Below are 22096 nucleotides of genomic sequence, written 5' to 3' on the forward strand. Positions count from 1 at the left end.
AAGTCCAAAGGGAAGAACCATTTGGGGGCACCTTTAATAATATAGATCAGTGGTTCTCAACCAGAAGTTATTTTGTGCTCCGGGGATATTTGGTGGTGTCTGGAGACATTTTTCTTTGTCACACCTGGGGAGGGGGCACTACCGATCTAGTGGGTAGAGGCCAGGGATGCTGCTAAATGTCCTACAGTGCCCAGACAGCCCCCTCACAGCAAAGCATGCCCCAGCCCCAAACGCTGTAGAGCCAAGGTGGGGAAGCCTTGCCCTAGGATTACCTCTGTTGTGGCCCTTGGAGCCCCTGGTTTTTCCGCCCCCACTTGGGTTTGTGCTTTTGCTCTGCCCTTTGCGCCTGCCCTTGGATTGCCAACCCAGTTTTGGATGTCTAGACCTGACACAAGTTTGGCATAGCAGTAGGTTGGCTGAGAGGAGGGAGGCTTGGCACAGATCCCAGCCCCTAGAGCAGATCGACACTGGGGAGCAGGCCAGTTAGCATCAAAGGTTCAGCCAGGGTTGGGGGAGACGAGCCACAGTCACAATTCAAGCCGGCAGTCAGCACAAATGGCCCTGCAAAAGACATTTTGTCCTGCCAGGCTTGGGGACAGAGTGGCTGGGAATCTGGGGCGGTAGAGACTTTTACTGTAAAATCAAGCTGTTTCCCTAAAGTCGGGCAATAGATAAGACGGTCCTAGCAGCCAGCAGCCAGCAAGCTGGGGTTTGGGGGCAGGGCTGGATCCTGAGGCCGGGCACCTCGCAAGAGTGAGCAAGGGTGCCCGGGAGAGGAGGCAGCCTGGGTGTTCTGTAAGCCAGCCCAAGGAGGATGTGAGACAGGGACTGCAATACAGCTGTGAAGCAGGGCAGGGGGGAGGCCTGGGCTCAGCTCAGAGAGAGGGTGATGGGTGTTCGTGGGCAGAGTGGGAATGCCATGGGGGAGGGCGGGTAGTGACATGGAAAGCACTGCTGAGCCCAGCGGTGAGCAGTGGGACACTGCAGCTGGGGACTGAAAATAGGAACACTGACTCCATCACCAAGACCAACTCTCTATTCCCCTACACACCTCACACGCACGTGCACAGCACACTCACATACACGTACACGCACACGTGCGCACAGCACTGCCCTGCCCGCAGCACCACGTGGGGATGACTGAGACAGTCCTGCCCGCACACAGGGTTCGTCTGCAGAACTGGGGCTCATGTTGAAGCAAAAGTTGCTCAGTGGACAGAGCAAAAGCAAACCAGTTGAGGCCAAAAATCTAATCAGTTATTTGTTTGTATTTGTGGTTTTTAGATAGCATTGGCTTTATTTCAAACTTACATTTTTCTAAAGCATTTTAAACACAACATACATTCCTTGTAGAAGAGCCGGAACCTACAAAGAAATTAAAAGAAGAGGAAAATATTACCTGCATTCTCACAATACCTCTATTGATATCTCTACTAATGCCTCTATTAATATTCTTCTGGTCTTTTTCCCTTGTGAATTGTATTTCTTTTTACATAGAGAGGAAATATTTTTCTCCCTGAAACTTTGTAGCCTTAACATTAGGACGAAATCATTCCCTTGCTATTGCAAACTGTATATGAATAATTTTGTGATATTTCTCATTTTTGTCTGGTTATAAAGTCAAGTCATGCTTGCTGTAGAAAATTTGGAAAAATACAGAAAAATGTAAAAACACTTAAATAATCTGTAATTCCATATTCCAAGGATAATCACTCTCAAGATGTGGGTGGGGTTTTCCTGATCCTTTTTTGCTTTAATGACATCTTTTATGCCAATGGTCATTTACTGATATTCACCTTATAACTTGCTTGACATACAGTAATCAGCCAGGCAGATATCATCTCCCTGAATTTTTCTGTGGCCAAGCCCTTGTCTCATTTGACTCCATAAGAAAATGTGAATTTTTTTCTTTAGACGGACCCTGGATTTGTATGTCACTTTGAAGTCCTCTAGGTGATAAGCCACCTGCCCAGGAAGCAGTGAAAAGGGAAGCCTGCCTTTTGCTGCTCATCACTACTTTTACAGGTTAGACTTTTTCTCCCACATCTTAACAGAAATATTCTGCAATGTATTAAGGTGGTGTGGATAAAACTTCAAAATACTCACGAATCTGGAGCTGGATTAGGGATTTCAGTGATCGTTGTTTTGCATAAGCCAAACCTTACTTTATACATGCAAATATATTTACAAAGAAGAATTTTTGCCCCCACAAAATGGAAGTTTTGCCTCTAAAACTGTTTGGAATAGAGATATCTGTTCAAAGGTAACACAAAGTATTGGTAGGAAATATTGACATAAAGTCAGAAAGCCAGAGTTTGACTTGACCTTGGTGGTACAGCCATGGGAATTTAGCAAATTGCTTATCTTCTCTGAGCCTCAGTTTCTTTGTCTGTAAGATGGGGATACTGGATACTGCACCAAGGATTAAGTGAAGTAACAAATACAGAGAGCAATGCCTGGCCTAAAGGAGCCCTTTATTAGATGCTAGCAGTGAGCTAAGCAAACTGCTACATCACAGGCTCGCAACCTAGAGTCCCAGGGCCAAATCTGGCATAAAGCCTGTTTTTGTACATAAAGTTTTATGGGAACTCAGCCAAACCCATTCACTCATGTATTGTCTACGGCTTTCATGCTGTGCTCACAGAGTTGAGTAGTTGTAACAGATTGTAGGACCCAGAAAGTCTAAAATATTTACCCTCTGGTTCTTTTTTATTTTATTTTATTTTTTATTGAGGTATAGTTGACTTACAGTGTTGTGTTAGTTTCAAGTGTACAGCAAAGTGATTCAATTATACACACACACATATATATTCTTTTCCATTATAGGTTATCACAAGATACTATCTGGTTCTTTACAAGAAAAATTTTCCAACCCCTGTGTTAAGTGCTTCCCCCAAAACCCAAGAGGTAGGTTCTGTTGTCTTCCTGTTTCATAGGTGAGGAAACTGACATAAAGAGGTTAAGGACTTGCCCAACGACACTGCTCTTATGGAGCCAGATCTTGATCTCTAGTGTATCTCAATTTGAAGCATGCGAGGTGAGCAACCTCACTATAATATAAAAGATATTTGAGTTAAATCTGAACTCTTGTAATCTTAACTCCTACTTCTGTCACAACACCTCCCTTTCAACCACTGATAATGGTTGGGCTTTGAAGACAGGCATCGGTGTCTTTCACGTTGATTCCAGCATGTCGTGACATAATTCCTCCAACAGAAACCACATCTCAACTCCAAATCAGCATACCAAACTGGAACTCAGGGAGGTGGATGAAAGACTGTGAGTGTCAAGACGTATGAAATACCCGAGATTTGACCCTACCAGCAAGCTCAGGAGTTAGCCTGTCAGTTCAATGGATGCTGGCAGAGGACACGAGACTCCGGGTCAGAGACAAAGGACTTTATTATTCTTAGAACCACAAGCAGCATGAACTTCATATTCACATCAGATCCTTCTTGCTTCCCAAACTTTATGGGGGCTGTACAGAGTGGCCCAGTTAAATGCTGTGTATGCAGTGGTTTTGCATCAATAACCAAGGAACCCCAAGCTTAGGGAACCCAAATGTTTCATAATGTGCAGAAAGCAAACCTGCCTGACTTTTGCATCCGAAGGAGATACTATCTTTATTATACTGGGTCATAGCCAAATCTGCTCTTTGCCCTTCTACCTTTCAAGGAAGATACTATTTCTGCCTTTATACTATACAGACATCCTTGGGGGAAAAAAAAGTCCAGAGCAAAGGCCATCAGCACCTCCACCAACAAGACACGCAGCAACTCCTGAGAGAAGTGTCTCCAGTCATAGGTAACAGAGGCGCCATGTTGCTGTGTTCTGTGCACTGAGTGACTTTTACTTTGTATAGGTTCTCAAATAGGAAATATTCAGTTTGCTTCTTCAAACCATTATGGGGTGAACTTGCCTTTACAGTTAATAACCAATAATTTTACTTTATTCAGGCAAGTGTGCCCTCTTCTTACAAAGATAGGCACTTTCTTCTTTTGATTCATGAAACATGACAGTGAGCACCCTAAGGCTTATTATTCTGACAGGCCTGCCCAGGCGGAAAATCTCAGACCAGGACAGACTCCCCAACTGTCAGTTCCAAGTCTTCAGCTCTTCTCCCCGCAGTTGAGCCTCTCAGCATCCAGAAAAAGCAGAGTCCATGTAATTTAAGTCAGGGGAGATCATCAATCTTGCTAAAGCTGAGGCGGATCGGGGTGTGAGGAAGGAAGAAGCACTGGGCAGGTGGGAATACTGAAGGCAGGTCTTTTACAAGCCTCATCAGAGCAACCAAGTGGTGGTATCTGATGCCAACCAAATACAGTGGCATCATTTCAGCAAATCATTGCTGTCTTCTGAAATGCTTGATGCCTCCAGATGTCATGAGAACAAACTAACATGATATTTAAAACTGACAAGAAAAGACGGCTATTAAAGAAAAAAAGCAGACACGTCTATTTGCTCAGTGCCTGACCATATGCAGAGCAAAACAAATCCGTGCCGACTCGGCATTGTCAAGAAAAAGACAGCAACGTATCTTTATACAAAATCAGCACTGCCAGCAGGAAACACAGATATGTTTCTTTCCCACAGTTGCTGATGAGATCGCCAGGTGTCACACAACACGTGTGTAAGTGTGTAAGTGAGGATGGCAAACAAAATTGTGCACCTGTCGAGAGCAGATGTTGCTCCTGTCTTCTCCAGTGATGGCTCACCTCCCAGGGGCTCTTCTTCCAGCTACTGCCGAGTCAGGGTCCATATCTACCAAGAATTTGAAAGCCGCTTGTGTTCCGTATATTTTAGGGGACTGGTTGGCCCCATTTTAACGGTCAAACTGAATGCATTCAGTTCCACCAGGCTTGCTGTCATCCCATCATAGACACTGTAACTGACTGGGTATTGACCAGTTCAGAGAATGGCTCTTTTCACATGAATTTATGTTCTAGAAATAAAGAGCTGATTATTTGTTCTTCTGTGATTAAAGTTTCTATCAAATATAGTACATGTCTTGGAAAGCCACCTTGAATTTTTTTTCAAATGAGGCACGATACCAAAACAAAAAAATGGATAAAATAGAAGACCCCCCCTTCAGGGGGAATGTTAACCTAGTTAAGTGGACAATAATGTTCAGAAATATCCAAGCCTCACGAAAGAGTTATAACACACTAGGGCCAAAGGAAAAGGGATTCATAATTGGGGTTTTGGGGGGGTTAAAAACCTTTGTTTTAATTGAAGTACAGTCAGTTACAGTGTGTCAGCTTCTGGTGTCCAGCACAGTGTCCCAGGCGTGCATATGCATACATATATTTGTTTTCATACTCTTTTTCATTGAAAGTTATTACAAGATACTGAATATAGTTGCTTGTGCTATACAGCAGAAACTTGTTTTTTAATCTATTTTTATATATAGTGGCTAACTTTGCAAATCTCAAACTCCCAAATTTATCCCTTCCCACCCCCTTTCCCCAATAACCATAAGATTGTTTACTATGTCTATGAGTCTATTTCTGTTTTGTAGATGAGCTCATAGTATTCTCTTTTTTTTTTTTATTCCACATAGGAGTGATATCATATGGTATTTTTCTTTCTCTCTGGCTTACTTCACTTAGAATGACAATCTCCAGGTCCATTCGTGTTGCTGCAAATTTTATTCTTTTTATGACTGAGTAATATTCCATTGTGGAAATATACCACAGCTTCTTTATCCAGTCATCTGTTGATGGACATTTAGGTTGCTTCCAGGTCTTGGCTATTGTATATAGGGCTGCTGTGAACATTGGGGTGCATGTATCTTTTCAAATTAGCATTCCCTCCAGATATATACCCGGAAGTGGGATTGCTGGATCATTTGGTAAGTCTATTTTTAGTTTTTTTGAGGAATCTCCATACTGTTTTCCATAATGGCTCCACCAAACGCCATTATATTTGGAAAGAAATCAGAAAATCATTCTCAGAGGAGATGAAGTGTTCTTGGCGGAGATGGTGTTTGAGGTGGACTCTTAATAGACTGGAGGATCCAGAAAGCTAGAAGGGAGGTAAGGAGGCACACCCTGAGAAACAGTGAGAAGGGAGAAAATGTGGACTGTGTCAGAGGGACAGGGCATACCCTAGTGTGGCCTGATGCAAAGTTACAAGAGGGAATAACAAAAACTGCCTGTCCGTGAAGGACCCTGAGGGTCAGGCTGAGGCATATGAAGGAACTTGGAAAGATGGGGCGCTGAGGGCATTTGAAGAGCAAGGGTTGCAGTCTCATACCCCCTACAGGTCTCTTGTACGCAGTCCCTCTTGATAGCTTCCCTCAATGTCAGTGAAAAGGGCTGCTCGGAGGAGACCCCCAGCTCTGTGGAGAGAATACCAAGCAAAATCAGAGCATCGGGCCATGACATGTTTGCTCGCTACTAATTCCTGAGGACCTATGACCACTCTGAGTTTCTTTAGGAGGTTTACAAGGTAACTTGAAGCCCTGTGTACCTCTAAGGAACTGACAGAGAAAACAAGATAGGAAAAAAATATGTAAATGAGTATCATCAAATGCCAAACAGCACATCGTAGGGAAAATTAACCAGCAATGTGGGAGTCCATAAACCACAGAAACTAAGTCCTATATAATTGGAGAAAGTACATCTAATAGAAGAGTATCAAAGCAGAGATGTTGGGAAAGGCAGGGCGGACAAAACTGACCTTTACTGCTGAAACACACAAAATATGTAGTACTTTTCTGTCCACCGTTTCTGTAGAGTTGCACTGTTCAGTGGCTGTAGCTAAGTGAAGTTTAAAGTAATTTAAAGCACAGTTCCTCAGCCCCACGAGCCACATCCCGATGTCCAGTGGCCTCACGTGGCTAGCAGCTCCCATACTGGCATATTAACAGCACAGGCATGGACCATGTGTCATCACTGCAGAAAGTCCTGTTAGCGCTGTGTGATGGTCGTGGTTATTAGATTTGGGAGGTGGGTGAAAAGGTTCATGAACCCATTGAGAAACTAACAAAAGTCATGGACCTTTTCCTAATAAAATGTGCAAACACATATCCACGTGCTATTTTATGTATAACTTCAGGGTTTTTTTAAGTGACTTCCTGAAGCCTCTTCATAGATCATTTAGGAATTCATGGACTCCAAGTTAAGAAGTCCTAGAAGCTTTTGAAATGTTTTGGTTTCTGGCTCATAATCTTACTCTTCATGCTAAGTCCTATCATATTCCCAGAAGTCTCTGACATTCAAGTGAATGTCACCTAGAAAATCCTGCCTCTGATTTTCTGTTCTCTTCACCAATGATGATCATGCTCATGGTGCAACACTGATGTGGGTCAGGTGACTCAGAGATCTAGATGCCATCATCGTAAACCTATAGCCTTTGAAGCCATAACCAAAGAGAGAGAGCCTAAACACATCTCAGGAAGTTGTATGGGTGAGCCCAGAGATGGTGTCATTACTTCTGCTCACTTCCTATTGGCCAGGACCTAGTCATATGACCTCAACCTAACAGCAAAGGAGGCTGGGAAGTGTAGTCTTCCTGTGTTCCTCAGAGATAGGGGAAAAAGGGGGAATTTGGTGACCACATAGCATTGTCTCTGCCACAGCTGCATTTAATTAAGGAAGGAGGACAGAAGAGACTATTCAATTAAATTTGCTTGTATTTGAACTTAAAAAGCTTAGTATAGCAAAGTTATAAATGGAACAGGGGAGAAGAGCTGGACAGGGCCGGGGTAGAAGTAAGACACCTCTGTGTGTGTGTGTGTGTGTGTGTGTGTGTGTGTGTGTGTGTATGTATGTGTGTGTGTGTTTGTAAATTACTGAGCTGGGTGATTGTGTTAAATATCCAGCAAAATACCATTTTTTTAAAAATTAAACAAACCAGCTAATAAGTAGAATATTCACTCTTCTCAAACCTGCCACCCCGCCATGATGGCTCTCCTCCCACTCCTCAGTACTAACTCCCTGCTGGCCAAGTCCTGCCCATCCCAGAGGTCTGACTGTATGCTTCATGTCCCCTTAGGAGCCCCGACTCCCCCAGGTCTGGTTACACGCCGCTCCCACGAGCCCTCGCCAGCTCGCCACCACGGCGCCGTGCGCACACTGTCACACCGGTCAATCTACTTGTCTGTCTCCCCTGCTGCACTTTAAGCTCCTGGAGGGCAGCAGCCGTGCATACATGGGGTGCTTGTGTCTTTTTGAATCAATTTTCATCTTTTCTGGATATATGCCCAGGAGTGGGATTGCTGGATCATATGGTAACTCTGTTTTCAGTTTTTTAAGGAATCTCCATACTGTTTTCCATAGAGGCTGCACCAGTTTACATTCCCACCACTAGTACAGGAGGGTTCCCTTTTCTCCACACCCTCTCCAGCATTTATTATTTATAGATTTTTTTGATAATGGCTATTCTGACTGGTGTGAGGTGATAACATCATAGTAGTTTTGATTTGCATTTCTCTAGTAATTAGTGCTGTTGAGCATCTGCAAAGATGCGCCTGTTGGCCATCTGGATGTCTTCTTTGGAGAAAAGTCTATTTAGGTCTCCTGCCCATTATAAACTCCCAATTCTTATTCACGCTTTTCTGCAATTCTTAAGCTTAAAAACATACAGGGGGCAGTTTATATCTAGAAATGAAGGCAGAAACAGCGAGGGAGGAAGGCAGATACAGGCTTGGTTTAGGTCCTCTCTTTGGCCTGCTCATTACAGGTGGAGCCAGTGTGGCTGCAACCCGAGGTCCTCACGGCAGTCAGCAGCCTGCATGCCCCATTCTGTGCATTCGCACCCGTCCCCTGCTGCCTCACTGCTTTTTGTTATCAGCATAAGCTCCTCCTATGAGCAGAAAGCTTTACATCTGACTCAGTGTACCACTGATACATCAGGTCCCAGCCTTCCTCAAGCGCTAAGCGTTGGCCGAAGCAGGAAGCAGTTGGAAGGAACCCAGGCTTGAGAGGAAGAAGGGCTGAGTTTAAATCCTGCTCCGTCTCCTTCTGCCTCAGAAACCTCCAGCAAACTATTACATTCTCTGAGCTTCAGTATCCTCAGCTGTAAGAGAGATGATCATTTTTTATAGGGTTGTTGTAAAATTTAAATAAACTAATAGAAGTAAAATATCTCATACAGTTTCTGGGATATAATAGATGCTCAATAAACAATAGCTCTTGTTAGTATTATTATTATTAATAATCACATCAGAATAAAGTCCCTACAAATGAAGAGGAACTTCGAGGTCCTGGGCTATGTGCAACCCTGAGCTGCGAACTGCAACCACATCTTGCATTTCTACTTGCGCTTGCATTTCTTTCCACTAACCACATCCCACAGTAATCGCGTAATGAAGGCAGGTGCAACTCTTACCATTTTCCAAATGAGAAAAACAGGGCTCAGGGAAATTAGGCCACTCTCCCAAGCTCACACAGATCATAATTCAGAGCTGGGACCCAGTTCTTCTGACTCTTCCCAGCATACCAGAATAAACCAAGCATTACCTTATTTCTGGTTGAGGAGAGGACCAGCAGTTTTACTAGCAGATTTGAAGCTATGAATAAGCAACTTGAGGGTGGGACGAGAAGGAAGCTGGTTACTAGGGTGGCACTTGGGGATGGCAGAACCCAATCAGAAAAGGGCCTTCTCCTTGACTTAGCGCAGGGTTTCTCACCCTTGGTGCTACTGGCATTTGGGGCTGGATCATGCTTTCTTGAAAACTGACTTCACCCCAGCCTGTCTTTGGACAACCAAGGCAATGGGAATTGATGCCACTCAAGTGGGGTCCACTGGCTTCCTGCAGATTTGAGATCATTGTCTTCGTCCATGAAGTTTCTCCAAGACTCCATAAGGTATCTTCAATAAATGCGGCTGACAGATGGGCAGCCTGGAAGTTCATCTATACATGAAGGAGAAAGTACTGGGACCCAAACCAGGGAGCATCCCTTAGAGGATGGCTTTCAGGTCAAAGGGTAAAGAAATGGGAAGGAAGAGAGAGAGCAAAGTGAAGAATATCATTAGAAAACTGCTTTCTATTTTATTTGCTTTATAAGTGATTCAGAATGACCAGGCCTTCTAGTCCGCTTCACATCAAACTGGAAGCAATCAAAACAGAATCTGTTTAACAGCACTAGAAAAGGCACTTAAAAATAAGAAGGGGGCAAATGCCTTAAAATCTGCTTTGGGATGGATCTATAATATGAATAGAATGCTGAGTCCGAAGAGCTTCGCTGCTAACATCTCAATGGCCTGGGGCCTGTAATTCTAGACCATTGGTCCTCCAACTTTCAAGTGCATCAGCATCACCTGGGGGCCTTTTGAAAACGCAGATGGAGGAGCCCCAGCCCAGAGTTTCTCATGATGCTACAGGTCTGGAGTGGGGCCTGAGAATTTGCATTTAAGACAAGTTCATGGGTGACGCTGGTGCTGCTGCCACAGATCACGCTTGGAGAACCACTGCTGCAGACCAGATGGGTCAAGTCCGCCTCATGGGAGGAGTTTTTGAGTCCTCCTGGCTGAACGGCTGAAAAGCCGCGGCTGTTTACATTGCTGGGTATTTGTGCATTTGTAAGAGTGCTTGATTATGAAAATGTCAAGGGCCATTCATCATGCAGGAGGACTTCAGGGAAACTTCAGAGCTGTATTGAGCAAGAACAGAGTTGGGAGGGAAGAGGCGAGGAAGAAAGAAAGGAGGGAGGGAGGGAAGAGGCGAGGAAGAAAGAAAGGAGGGAGGGAGGGAAGAGGCGAGGAAGAAAGAAAGGAGGGAGGGAGGGAAGAGGCGAGGAAGAAAGAAAGGAGGGAGGGAGGGAAGAGGCGAGGAAGAAAGAAAGGAGGGAGGGAGGGAAGAGGCGAGGAAGAAAGAAAGGAGGGAGGGAGGGAAGAGGCGAGGAAGAAAGAAAGGAGGGAGGGAGGGAAGAGGCGAGGAAGAAAGAAAGGAGGGAGGGAGGGAAGAGGCGAGGAAGAAAGAAAGGAGGGAGGGAGGGAGGGAGGGAAGAGGCGATCGCCTGCCTCTCTGCCTCTCTGCCTCTCTGCCTCTCTGCCTCTCTGCCTCTCAGCCCACTGGGACACTCCAGAAAACGTGCCTTCGGAGAAACGACTGCTTTCCTTGTCTTTACCGTGCTGCTTCTCTCTGTGGATGTGGCTGGCTTTGACCGGGCTTTTTCAACCTGCGCACTCGTGACCTTTGGGGCTGAATCATTCTTTGCTGTGGGGACTGTCCTGTGCGTGGTAGGATGTCTGGCAGCATCCCTGGTCTCTACTCGCTAGATGCCAGCAGCACCCCCTCCCCTCCTCCAATTATGATAGCTCACAGTGTATTCAGACATGCCCAGGTGTCTTTGGGGGGCAAAATCTTCACCCTCCTACCCCTGGTTGAGACCCATTGCTTTTATATAATCAGGGGGTATTTTCAAAATAATGGTGAGTCCCACTGTGTCCTGGTGTGTGGCCCACAGCAGACCACAGAGGAGGTCCTCCTCCCAGGGGGACTTCGGCTTGGGCTTGGGGGCTGCGTGGACCTGAGGACCAGGCACAGCCAAGCCCACCCTTGACCCCCGTGGTTTCCTTTTCTGGAATACTCATTAAAATGATACTTGTGTAGATTTAAAAGTAAACTGAAAAGATAACGTGGGAAACAGTGCCCCCTGAACAATCATACCATAGCACGTCCCAGCAAAGGTCAAGTAGACCTTTATATGTAGAAGACATGTAATATTTCTGAACTTCCTCTTGGTTTCATTTACTTCATTCATTGACTTCATTTATTAGTGAGACAGTCTTATTCCCAATATCTCTCCCTTTAATTTCAGCCACTTTCCGCAGTCCCTCTTCAGTTAGGCTGAAACCCTTGCATAGGAGTCATTCGTAGGGTCCAAGGTCATTGGGTTGTCACCCACGTGCTCTGCCTGCTGAAGCTGAGAGCTGGATTCCTCACGGGACCCACTCAACTAGGACCCACTTCAAGAGCATGTGACCTGTGCAGTCACACCGGGCCCTGCACTCAGAAGGGCCCCACACTTGGCTTACTGTTCTGTGGTCACTCTCTTGAAATGTTTAATTTGTGAACAAGGGACCCTGCACTATCATTTTACATTGAGCCCTGCAAAGGAATAGCCAGTCCCGCCTTCATCCTTTGTACAGACCTGACTCTAACCCAAGCCCTCTGCCCGAGCCTTACTATATATTAAGGACTCTCTGTAAACCTAAGAAACTATTTTTAAAATAAATAACAACAGCAGCAACAACAATCGCAAAGATAATTTTTAAGAAGGAAAACATCTCTGGCACTTTCCAAAATAATGTCTAACACTGGCCAGCAGATGTCGCTCTTGCTGCATGACAAGAGAGGGTTTTTTTTTTTTAATGCGCCAGCTCGTAATCAGATTTTTGAACCTTTAGGGAGGCAAGTCTTCAAAGGAGCTTCATCCAAGAACTCTTATTATAACATCTTGCTTTTTTCAGATGAGAATACTACTACAAAAACAGGAAATTCACCATCCAACAAATCTAAGTGGAAAAACTACAAATAATAATTGTAACAAGATATTAACTTGGTTAAATAAAAAATAAATTAACTAAAAGCAACTTCTTTAGCTAGGTTAACATGTTATTTTAATACTGGCTTGTTCTTTTAAACTGGTGGTTAACACAGGACATATGTGATACTGTGATTTATAATAAGAAATATAAATTTGATTTTGGACCCCATTTCTAGTAGAAAGCTCCTAAAATGCTTGGAATTTCCTAAGAAAAAAGCAATTAAGGTGTCTTTTGTTATGTTAATAAGGTAACTTTTAGAAGCGTCAGGGGAGGGGAGCTGGTTGCCAGGGGAACCAACCAAGTGACTAGAGGGTTGGAACTTTTGGTCCCATCCCGCTCATCTCCGGGGAGGGGAAAGGGGCTGGAGGTTGAATCAAGCGCCAATGGCCAATGACTTAATCAATCATGATTATGTAATGAAGCTGCGGTAAAAATCCAAAAGAACAGGGTTTGGAGAGCTTCCGGTTGGTAAACATGTGGAGAATGGGGGAGAGTGGGGCGCTCGGAGAGGACATGGAAGTTCCCTGCCCTTCCCCCACACCTGCCCTCTGCATCTCTTCCACCTGGCTGTTCCTGAGTTATATCCTTTCATAATCCACTGGTGATCTGGTGAGTAGAATGTTTCTCTGAGTTCTTTGAGCCACTCTAGCAAGTTAATCGAACCCAAGGAGGGGATGGTGGGAACCTCTGGCTTACAGCCAGTCCCTCAGAAGAATCGGTAACAACCTGAGCTTGCAACTGGCCTCTGAACTGTGTTGCAGTGGGGGTGGTGGGGGGTGGTCAGTCTCTTGACCGACAGACAGGCAACTGACGGACAACAGTCTTGTAGGGCTGAACCCTTAACTTGTGGGATCTGATGCTGTCTCCGGGTAGATAGTGTCAGAATTGATTTGAATTGTAGGACACCAAACGGTGTCCAAACAATTGTTTGTTAGATGTGTAGGGGAACCCTCCCTCCACATTGAAACTGGGCCTCAGAACACCAACAGACATTTTCCCAATATGTTCCCTATTTTCTTGAAGGGTTGGATTTTTTTTGCCCAAAAAAAGTGTCAGAGGTTAAAGTCCAGGAGAGAATCAGTGCCTTTCATTCCAGGACTCATAGCAAAAATGGCAGAATGAATCCAAGGTTTCCCTTGGATGTATCTCCTAACTTGCCAGAAGGTCCCAGCTGAACATATATACTCTGTTCAAGGTACGTCATCCATGTATAAAGAGACAGTGATATAGTGAGATGATTCAGTTCCTAGGAAGAGTATTTGTTGCTAAGACCAAATTCCATTTTTAGGTAATGGGATCAGTCTGCTCAATATTAAAATGTCACTAGCACTAAGGTAACCATTTATCATAAAAAGACCTCCAAATAGCCCTCACAATCTCTCAAAGGAGCTATTTTATATGGGGAAAGATTGGAAACATTCTTTCAACCTTCACCAGAATTCGTTAGTGTGTACAACACTGCAAGACCAGCAAAATTGCAGGACATAAAGCATACCTACAAACGGTAATGCAAAAGCAAAATGGTAATAATGTCTGGGTTTCATTAAAGAAAATAGTCTTGATTAGTCCATCATGATTCAACAATCCCTAAGCCAGCAGCTTGGGAAGCGCACTGTCCAAATATCTGGGCTTGAACCAGTTATCCAAGATGTATGTGCAATGGACATGTAATTTGTCATATGTTGTTTTGGCAAAGCCAAACAAATTAATCATACTTACAAGAGGAGGCTCAGCATCTAATTCTATTACGTCAATAAAAGATGGAAGGCTAATTAAACTATGCAGAACCTTACGAAAATGGATTACAGACATCAATATGTACACTCACAGAGTGGACCAGTGGAGTTGAGCATCTTCAAAGCTCGCACATCGATGACTTTCACTTCCGCTCTGTGTCAGCAGCCCCCTTCCACAGCCCCACTCTGCATCTTGTCTACCTCATCATTGCTCCACCCAGCCCCTTAAATCTCAGTGTACATCCAACCGCAGTGTCCCATCCTTGCCTCACCTTCAGCACACCTTGTCTCCGTGCCTGTGGACCGCCCTCTGGGTTCTCCCAGTGTAGCAGCTCACTCCTGGCCTGACTGCTCTACCCAGGGCAGCAGAGTGCATGGCGGGCGTCGAACATGCTCTCATCAACACACCCAGCTTCCTTGGACCACTGTCCTACCACCACCATATGCAGTGGGCGAAACTCCACACCAGGATCCTCCATATGCCCTTGCACTTTGCCCCTGCTGAAGTCCTTCCGCTCCCGGCAGCGGCACAGGCTGGTACGCTCACGGTAAACGTTGGGGCTGCTCCGGCCACAGCTTGTCCCACAGGGCTGACGGAGATATTTAGTTCCTTTCTCAGTCCCCCCACTTCATAATCCTTAATATTTAATGTCTATTAAGTAGCATTTAATATTTAATACTCTTCACAATCCAATGAACACTTTTTGGCTAGAGAGACTGGCTCTGGGATAGGCATGAGGGGAGGCCAGAGCCAGGCCCCCACACCAAAACCACGAGTAGAATGTATAAGCAACGAAGTTATATTAATGTCAAGCAGCAGAAATGTCTTTTCGTAGTCATAGGGTTGCTGCCCTGACCTCCAGCCGCACATGATCTGAGAAGGAGGGAGTCTAAATTTCTGGGCTTCTGTGCTCTGCTGCTCTCTTGCTGCACAGGGTCTGCAGGGACCCCCCAACTTCAGACACATCCGTGTCAGGGAAGCACAGAAGCAGCACCTAGTCACCCACACTGTCTCCTTGATCCGCTGAGAAAGCCTCATCCTGCTTGTTCGCTAGCTCTCTAGAACCCTAAGCAAGCCAGGGAGTCTGAGCGACCATTCTCTCTAATCTTCTTACCTGCACGGGCCCTGCCACCTGGCCTGCATGGGTTTCAAACCCAATTGGGTACAATGAGGTCTGAGGGAGATCTGCTGGGGGCTCCTAGAAAAGCAGGTTCCTCTCTTAAAACATTTTGATCTGTCTACCCTGCAACGAACTGCCCACAGGCAATAAGATTGCTTTGGTGGTTTAACCTCACTAGTTATTCCCCAGCCTGTTGGAATCACTTCTGCTCTGATGGATGCTGGACGCTTTCCAAACACGTGAGTCTGTAAATAATCAACTGCCCTTATAACAGAGCCCTTATGCGAGCTCAAATGTCTGACAACTTAGGTATGACCCAAGTAAAGGGTCTGCTAAAATAATTCCTTTTATACGTGCTTTCAACATTTTTCTGTTTCCTCATTTTTCTACAACAGATCTATCTGCATTATTCTAATAAGAAAAAAAGCTACTGTGCTATGAGAAAACATGGTTCACATGCATCCTCAGTCCTCCCCACCTTGTGGGCCTTAGTTCCTCATCCGTCAGAGGAGAGGTTTAGACTACGTAATGGCTAAATTCATTCCAACCCTGACAAACCAGAATTTGAGGACTCTAATGAAATGGGAGTCAAGATTGAGGAGCAGTAATAATGTGGCCAGAGATCTATATATGTTCTAAACATGGAATGACCTCACAATAAATTTTTAAAGGGAGGGTGCAGAGTACTGCTTAGCTTTTGTGTTCATACAAAGAGGCTCTCTTGAATGATATGAAGAAACTGGTTACAGTAATTCCTCTGAGTTGGGGGGAGGGCCGGCCTGGGGGGGTCACTGTATTCTCTTTTGTGCGCTTGGAATTTTTACCAGCTGAACTGTATTGCCTTCTCAGGAAAAAAGTAAATAGGCCTGTGCCCTGCAACTTACTGCCATTTACCTTTACAAACATGTCGAGCACTTAGTAATATGCTAGGTATTTTCTCCGTGCATCCTTTCCCTTAAACGGCACATTTACACATTAGGTGTTATTATTTCCATTTTACAGAGGATTCCGAGAAGTCACACATCACTTCCTGGAGTCATTCAGCTTCTGAGCAGCAGGGCGAAGCTTTGGGCCTGGATCTGACTCAGGAGAACAGGTTTAGCTTTCCAGCGTTTTTGCACATAGGGAGACGTGGGCCATGGGTTCTAGGTCATTCCCACCCAGGGCCATGAAGAGAGCACACGAGAGTGAGCTGCTACTGCTCAGTGTCCCGCAGAGGGGCTCGTGGGTGTCAGGTGTGCGCGGGAGACCCCGTTTGCTTTTTATTACCGGGTGAGGCCGAGGCGTTGCTGCGCATGCCCGGTGCCCTCTGCGCATGCCCACGGCTGCTTCCGGTGAGTGCCGCGTTTCTCAGCCTGAAGGCTCTTTTTGTGGTTGCCTGAGGATGTTTCGTCTCCGCACCGGCAAGCCAAAAGGTAATGTTCTGGAAGCAGCATTCAGCCAAACAGGCCGGAGGGGAATCGCAGCGCCCTGGCCTCCCGGGTTAGGCGAACTGGCAGCCCACCCACGTCCGGCTCCGCGAGGTCCTCCGCGGGGTGGCGCCCCCACTGGCCGCGGAGGCTGCTGACCAACCCTCACCCGTTACCGTCTTCCTCCCCTTCCCAGCGGCTGGCGTCCTGCTCCTCTACTGCCCGGCTTCCTGAAATCACCTCCCAGACAAGCTGCTTGTGTTTGCAGCCTTGCCTCAGAGACTGCTTCTGGAAACGCCAAGCTGTGGCCACAGGAAAAGCATCGTAAAGGGCTTACTCCGAGGGGAGAATCAGGCCTATCGTTTTGTATTCGATCGCAGATACGTCACTAATTCCGTTTCGTGCGCGCATTTGATTTCTCAGCCACGGACCAGTGTGCTCCTGGACTCTGACACATCGTTTTAAGTGGGTAAGCCCAAGAAGCCTACACTTCCCATTGGAAGGCACAAGGACACAGGGACAGCTCTAGAACCTTTCTCCAGATCGGTTAAGCCTGGCCACTGGGTCACCGCACGGGGAGCCTGTCTCACTGTTGAAGTGTTGGTCACTAGCACTGCGGTCCATGCCAGGGGCAGAGAGAAAAGGATGGGGCGAGCCCCGATCCACTTTCGCTGTGTTCTTCCGCGCAGAGATGGAGCGTGCACGTCGCCTCTCTCCTGCCCCCCAGAGCGCCCCTCTTCGCCCCAGACGGGACCTCTCCTTGGGCTGCTCCCGGACCAATCACCGCCTGCCTCAGGCTTCGCCGGAAACCTTTCCCGCTCTTAGTAATTCTGAAAGAGGTTCTGCCGTTCTTAGCAAAATCTAACCAAACGTGTCCGGAAATTGCGTACTTGAGCAACAGAGCAACTCAGAAAAAGACAAATGCCCAGCGATCTGGCTCTGTTTGCACTGTTCCCACAGCCGGGCATCATTACCTCTCTCTGTGTGCATGCACAAGGCAAGGAGGACCACGTGGAGACTTGCACGTGTGCGAGGTAAGTGAGAGTGTGGGGGCTGCCTTCAATTTAAGGCAATTGTTTTCACGTGGGTGGTAGAATGTATGAAGAGAACTATTGCTTATATTTAATTGTTTCTTGCTTTGAATTTGGGTCAAATTGAAGTGTGAAAGTGAGATGGAAGATGGGTTTAACAGCTCTTTCCTGATTCCTACTAACTATTGTCTTCGGCGTTAATATACTGTGTACCTTAAATTAAGCCTGGAACTTTCTGTTGGGATGTCCCAGCTGCTTGGTCTAGGTTGTTGACTTTTAAGAAGAGCACCTTCCACTGACCTCACATTTCTCCTTAAGGTAGACTCTGCAGGTCTCAAAGACGGTATTTTTTATCTTGGTCTCTATCTCACTGGATTATCAACTCGGTAATCAGGGGTTTGTCCTTCATAGCACCTTTCTTGGTTACATTTCCCTTTCCATTTCCACTGCCTCTGCCTGGGGCAGGTCCTGATTAACATGAGGACAGAAGATCATTGGTTTCTCTGGACTCTTGTACTAGCATCCTAATGGATTTCCTGACCGGAGTTGGAGCACTTCCTAAAGAGCAGGGTCTTGTTACTTCTCAGAAATGCTGATGATGACAGTCACAGCACAGCAGCAAGAGTGAGATTTGAAAACAAAAGTTAGTCCATGTCATTCTTCTCAAAATTCTTCTGTGGCTCTCCAGCTCACTCATAGTATAAAAGGCAGTCTTTTATATGCAAATTTTACTGAGATATCATCGACATAACAACGTATTTCAGGTGTACAACATAATGATTCAAAATTTGTGTATACTGGGAAATGATCACAATAAGTCTACTTAACATCTATTACCACACATAATTACAGTTTTTTTTCTTGTCATGAGAACTTTTAAGATCTACTCTCTTAGCAATTTTCAAACATACACCAGACTATTATTTTTTTTTCCCTAAAGTTCACGTCCTTTAATGATTAAAAGTGAATAATATTTTAAAAAGTAGCTAGTCTCTCTTTCACTTAAGCTGCTTACCAGGTGATCTCTTAATAAGGTTTAGGTTATGATATATACCCAAATCGTGATTTTTTTTTTTAATTTTAAGTATAGTCAGTTTACAGTGTGTCGATTTCTGGTGTACAGCATAATGTTTCAGTCACACATCTACATCTGTATATTCGTTTTCATATTCTTTTTCATTATAGGTTACTACAAGATATTGAACGTAATTCCCTGTGCTAGACAGAAGAAACTTGTTGTTTATCTATTTTATATATAGTAGTTAGTATTTGCAAATCTCGAACTCTCACTTTATCCCTTCCCACCCCTTTCCCCCCCATTAACCATAAGTTTGTTTACTATGTCTGTGAGTCTGTTTCTGTTTTGTGAATAAGTTCATCAAGTGTCTTCTTTTTTCTTTACATATGAGTGATATCATACGGTAGTTTTCTTTCTCTTTCTGGCTTACTTCACTTAGAATGACAATCTCCAGGTCCATTGGTGTTGCTGCAAATTTTATTCTTTTTTATGGCTGAGTAGTATTCCATTGTGTAAATATACTACAGCTTGTTTATCCAGTTATCTGTCTGTCGATGGACATTTAGGTTGCTTTCATATCTTGGCTATTGTATGTAGTGCTGCTGTGAACACTGGGGTCCGTGTATCTTTTCGACTTAGAGTTTCCTCTGGATATATGCCCGGGAGTGGGATTGCTGGATCACATGGTAGGATCACATGGTAAGATCACATGTCTATTTTTAGTTTTAGAGGAATCTCCGTACTGCTTTCCATAATGGTTGCACCAAACTGCATTCCCACCAGCAGTGCAGGAGGGTTCCCTTTTCTCCACACCTTCTCCGGCATTTATTGTTTGTGGACTTTTGAATGATGGTCATTCTGACTGGTGTGAGGTGATATCTCATTGTAGTTTTGATTTGCATTTCTCTGATCATTGGTGATATTGAGCATTTTTTCACGTGCCTGTTGGCCATTCATATGTCTTCATTGGAGAATTGCTTGTAAACAGTGCCCATCTTGGATTGGACTGTTTGGTTTCTTGTTATTAAGTTGTATGAGATGCTTACATATTCTGGAAATTAAGCCTTTGTCAGTCACATCATTTGCAAATATTTTCTCCCATTCTGTATGTTATCGTTTTGTTTTGCTTATGATTTCTTTTGCTGTACAATAGCTTGTAAGTTTAACTAGGGGTTTATTTTTGCTTTTATTTCTATTGCCTGGGTAAACTGCCCTAGGAGAACATTGCTAAGATTTATGTCAGAAAAAGTTTTGCCTATGTTTTCTTCTAAGTGGTTTATAGTATCTTGTCTTATATTTAAATCTTCAAGCCATTTTGAGATTTTTTTGTGTATGATATGAGGGAGTGTTCTAACTTCATTGATTTACATGTGGCTGTCCAGCTTTCCGAACCACTTGTTGAAGAGACTGTCTTTTCTCCATTCTTGCCTCCTTTGTTGAAGATTAATTGACCATAAGTCTGTGGGTTTATTTCTGGGCTCTCTATTCTGTTCCATTGATCCATATGTCTGTTTTTGTGCCAATACCTACAACACAGTATTATTAACTGTAGTCACTATGCTGTATGTACATTACATCCTCATGACTTACGTATTTTGTAGCTGGAAGTTTGTACCTTTATTCCCCTTCACTCATTTCAACCACCCCCTGCGTCTGGCAAACACCAATCTATTCTCTGTATCTGAGTTCAGTTTTTTGTTTTGGGTTTTTTTTTTTCCGATTCCACATATAAGTGAAATTACATGGTATTTTTCTTTCTCTGTCTGACATATTCCACTTATCATAATTCCCTCAAGGTCCATCCTTATTGACATAAATGGCAAGATTTCCTTTTTTATGGCTGAATAATATTAAGATATATGTTATATACACATGCATATATATGTGTATATATGTATATATATAGATCCAATTGTCTTTATGTATTCATCCATCAGTGGACACTTAGGTTGCTTGCATGTCTTGGTTATTGTAATTAATGCTACAGTGAACATAGGTGTGTATATATCTTTCCAAGTTAGTGTTTTCATTTCCTTTGGATGAATACCCAGAAGTGGGATTGCTGGATCATGTGGTAGTTCTGTTTTTAATTTTTTGACGAATCGCTATACTCTTTTTCATAGTAGCTGCACCGATTTACATTCCCACCAGCAGGGCACAGTGGTTCCCTTTTCCTCACATCCTCGCCAATACTTATTTCTTGTCCTTTTGGTGATATCACCTCACACTGGTAAAATGGATAACTCATTTTGGTTTTGGTTTGCATTTCTCTGATGATTAGTGATGTTCAGCACCTATTGGCCATTTGTATATCTTCTTTGGGAAAATGTCTATTCAGATCCTCTACTTATTTTTTTAATTGAATTATCTGGGGTTTTTTGCTGTTGAGTTATATGAGTTCTTTATATATTTTGGATACTAACCTCTTATCAGATATGTGATTTGCAAATATTTTCTACTGTTCGGTATGTTGCCTTCTCATTTTGTCAGTGGTTTCCTTTGCTGAGCAAAAGCTTTTTAGTGTGATGTAGTCTCGCCTGTTTGTTTTTGCTTTTGTTGCCTTTGCTTTTGGAGCCAGATCAAAAAAACTCATTGCTGAGACAAGGAACTTACCACCTATGTTTTTATCTGGGAGTTTTATGGTTTCTGATCTTAGGGTCAACTCTTTAGTTCATTTTGAGTTAATTTTTGTGTGTGGTGTAAAATAGTGGTCATGTTTCATTCTTTTGCATGTGGCTGTCCAGTTTTTCCAGCATTATTTATTAAAGAGACTGAGCTTTCCTCATTGTATATCCTAGACTCCTTTGTTGTAAGTTAATTGACCACATATTTGTAGGTTTATTTCTGGGTTCTGTATTCTGTTTCATTGATTTATATGTCTCTTTTTATGCCAGAACCATATTGTTTAGATTACTATAGCTTTGCAATATAGTTTGAAATCAAAAAGTGTAATGCCTCCACTTTTGTTGTCTTTCTCAAAACTGCTTTGCCTATTTGGGGTCTTCTGTGGTTCCATAAAAATTTTGGAATTGTTTATTCTATTTTTGTGAAAAATGCCTTTGGAATTTTGATAGGAATTGTGTTGAACCTGAAGATTGCTTCTAATAGTGTGGACATTTTAATAGTATTCTTCCAACCCATTAGCACAGCATATCTTTCCATTTATTTATGTCATCTTCAGTTGCTTTTATCAGTGTCTTAGAGTTTTCAGCGTACAGGTCTCACCTCTTTGGTTAAGTTTATTCCTAGATATTTTACTCTTTTTGATGTAGTTGTAAATGAG

General features: G+C 44.0%; 1 protein-coding gene across 2 annotated transcripts in view; it reads left to right on the forward strand.

Annotated features, from left to right (window-relative positions):
• Positions 1 to 17586: 17586 nt before the first annotated feature.
• EGFL6 (EGF like domain multiple 6) overlaps positions 17587 to 22096 on the forward strand; it is a 106113-nt gene continuing 101603 nt past the window's right edge. The window contains exon 1 of one of the 2 annotated variants that reach the window (XM_032475781.1): positions 17587 to 17798. In XM_032475781.1, coding sequence (XP_032331672.1) covers positions 17686 to 17798 — 113 coding nt within the window. In that variant the 5' untranslated portion in view covers positions 17587 to 17685. The remainder of the gene's footprint in view (positions 17799 to 22096) is intronic. The other variant, XM_006190501.3, reaches the window with a different exon arrangement.

The sequence above is a fragment of the Camelus ferus genome, chromosome X (assembly GCF_009834535.1).
Source record: "Camelus ferus isolate YT-003-E chromosome X, BCGSAC_Cfer_1.0, whole genome shotgun sequence".
Taxonomy (NCBI): domain Eukaryota; kingdom Metazoa; phylum Chordata; class Mammalia; order Artiodactyla; family Camelidae; genus Camelus; species Camelus ferus.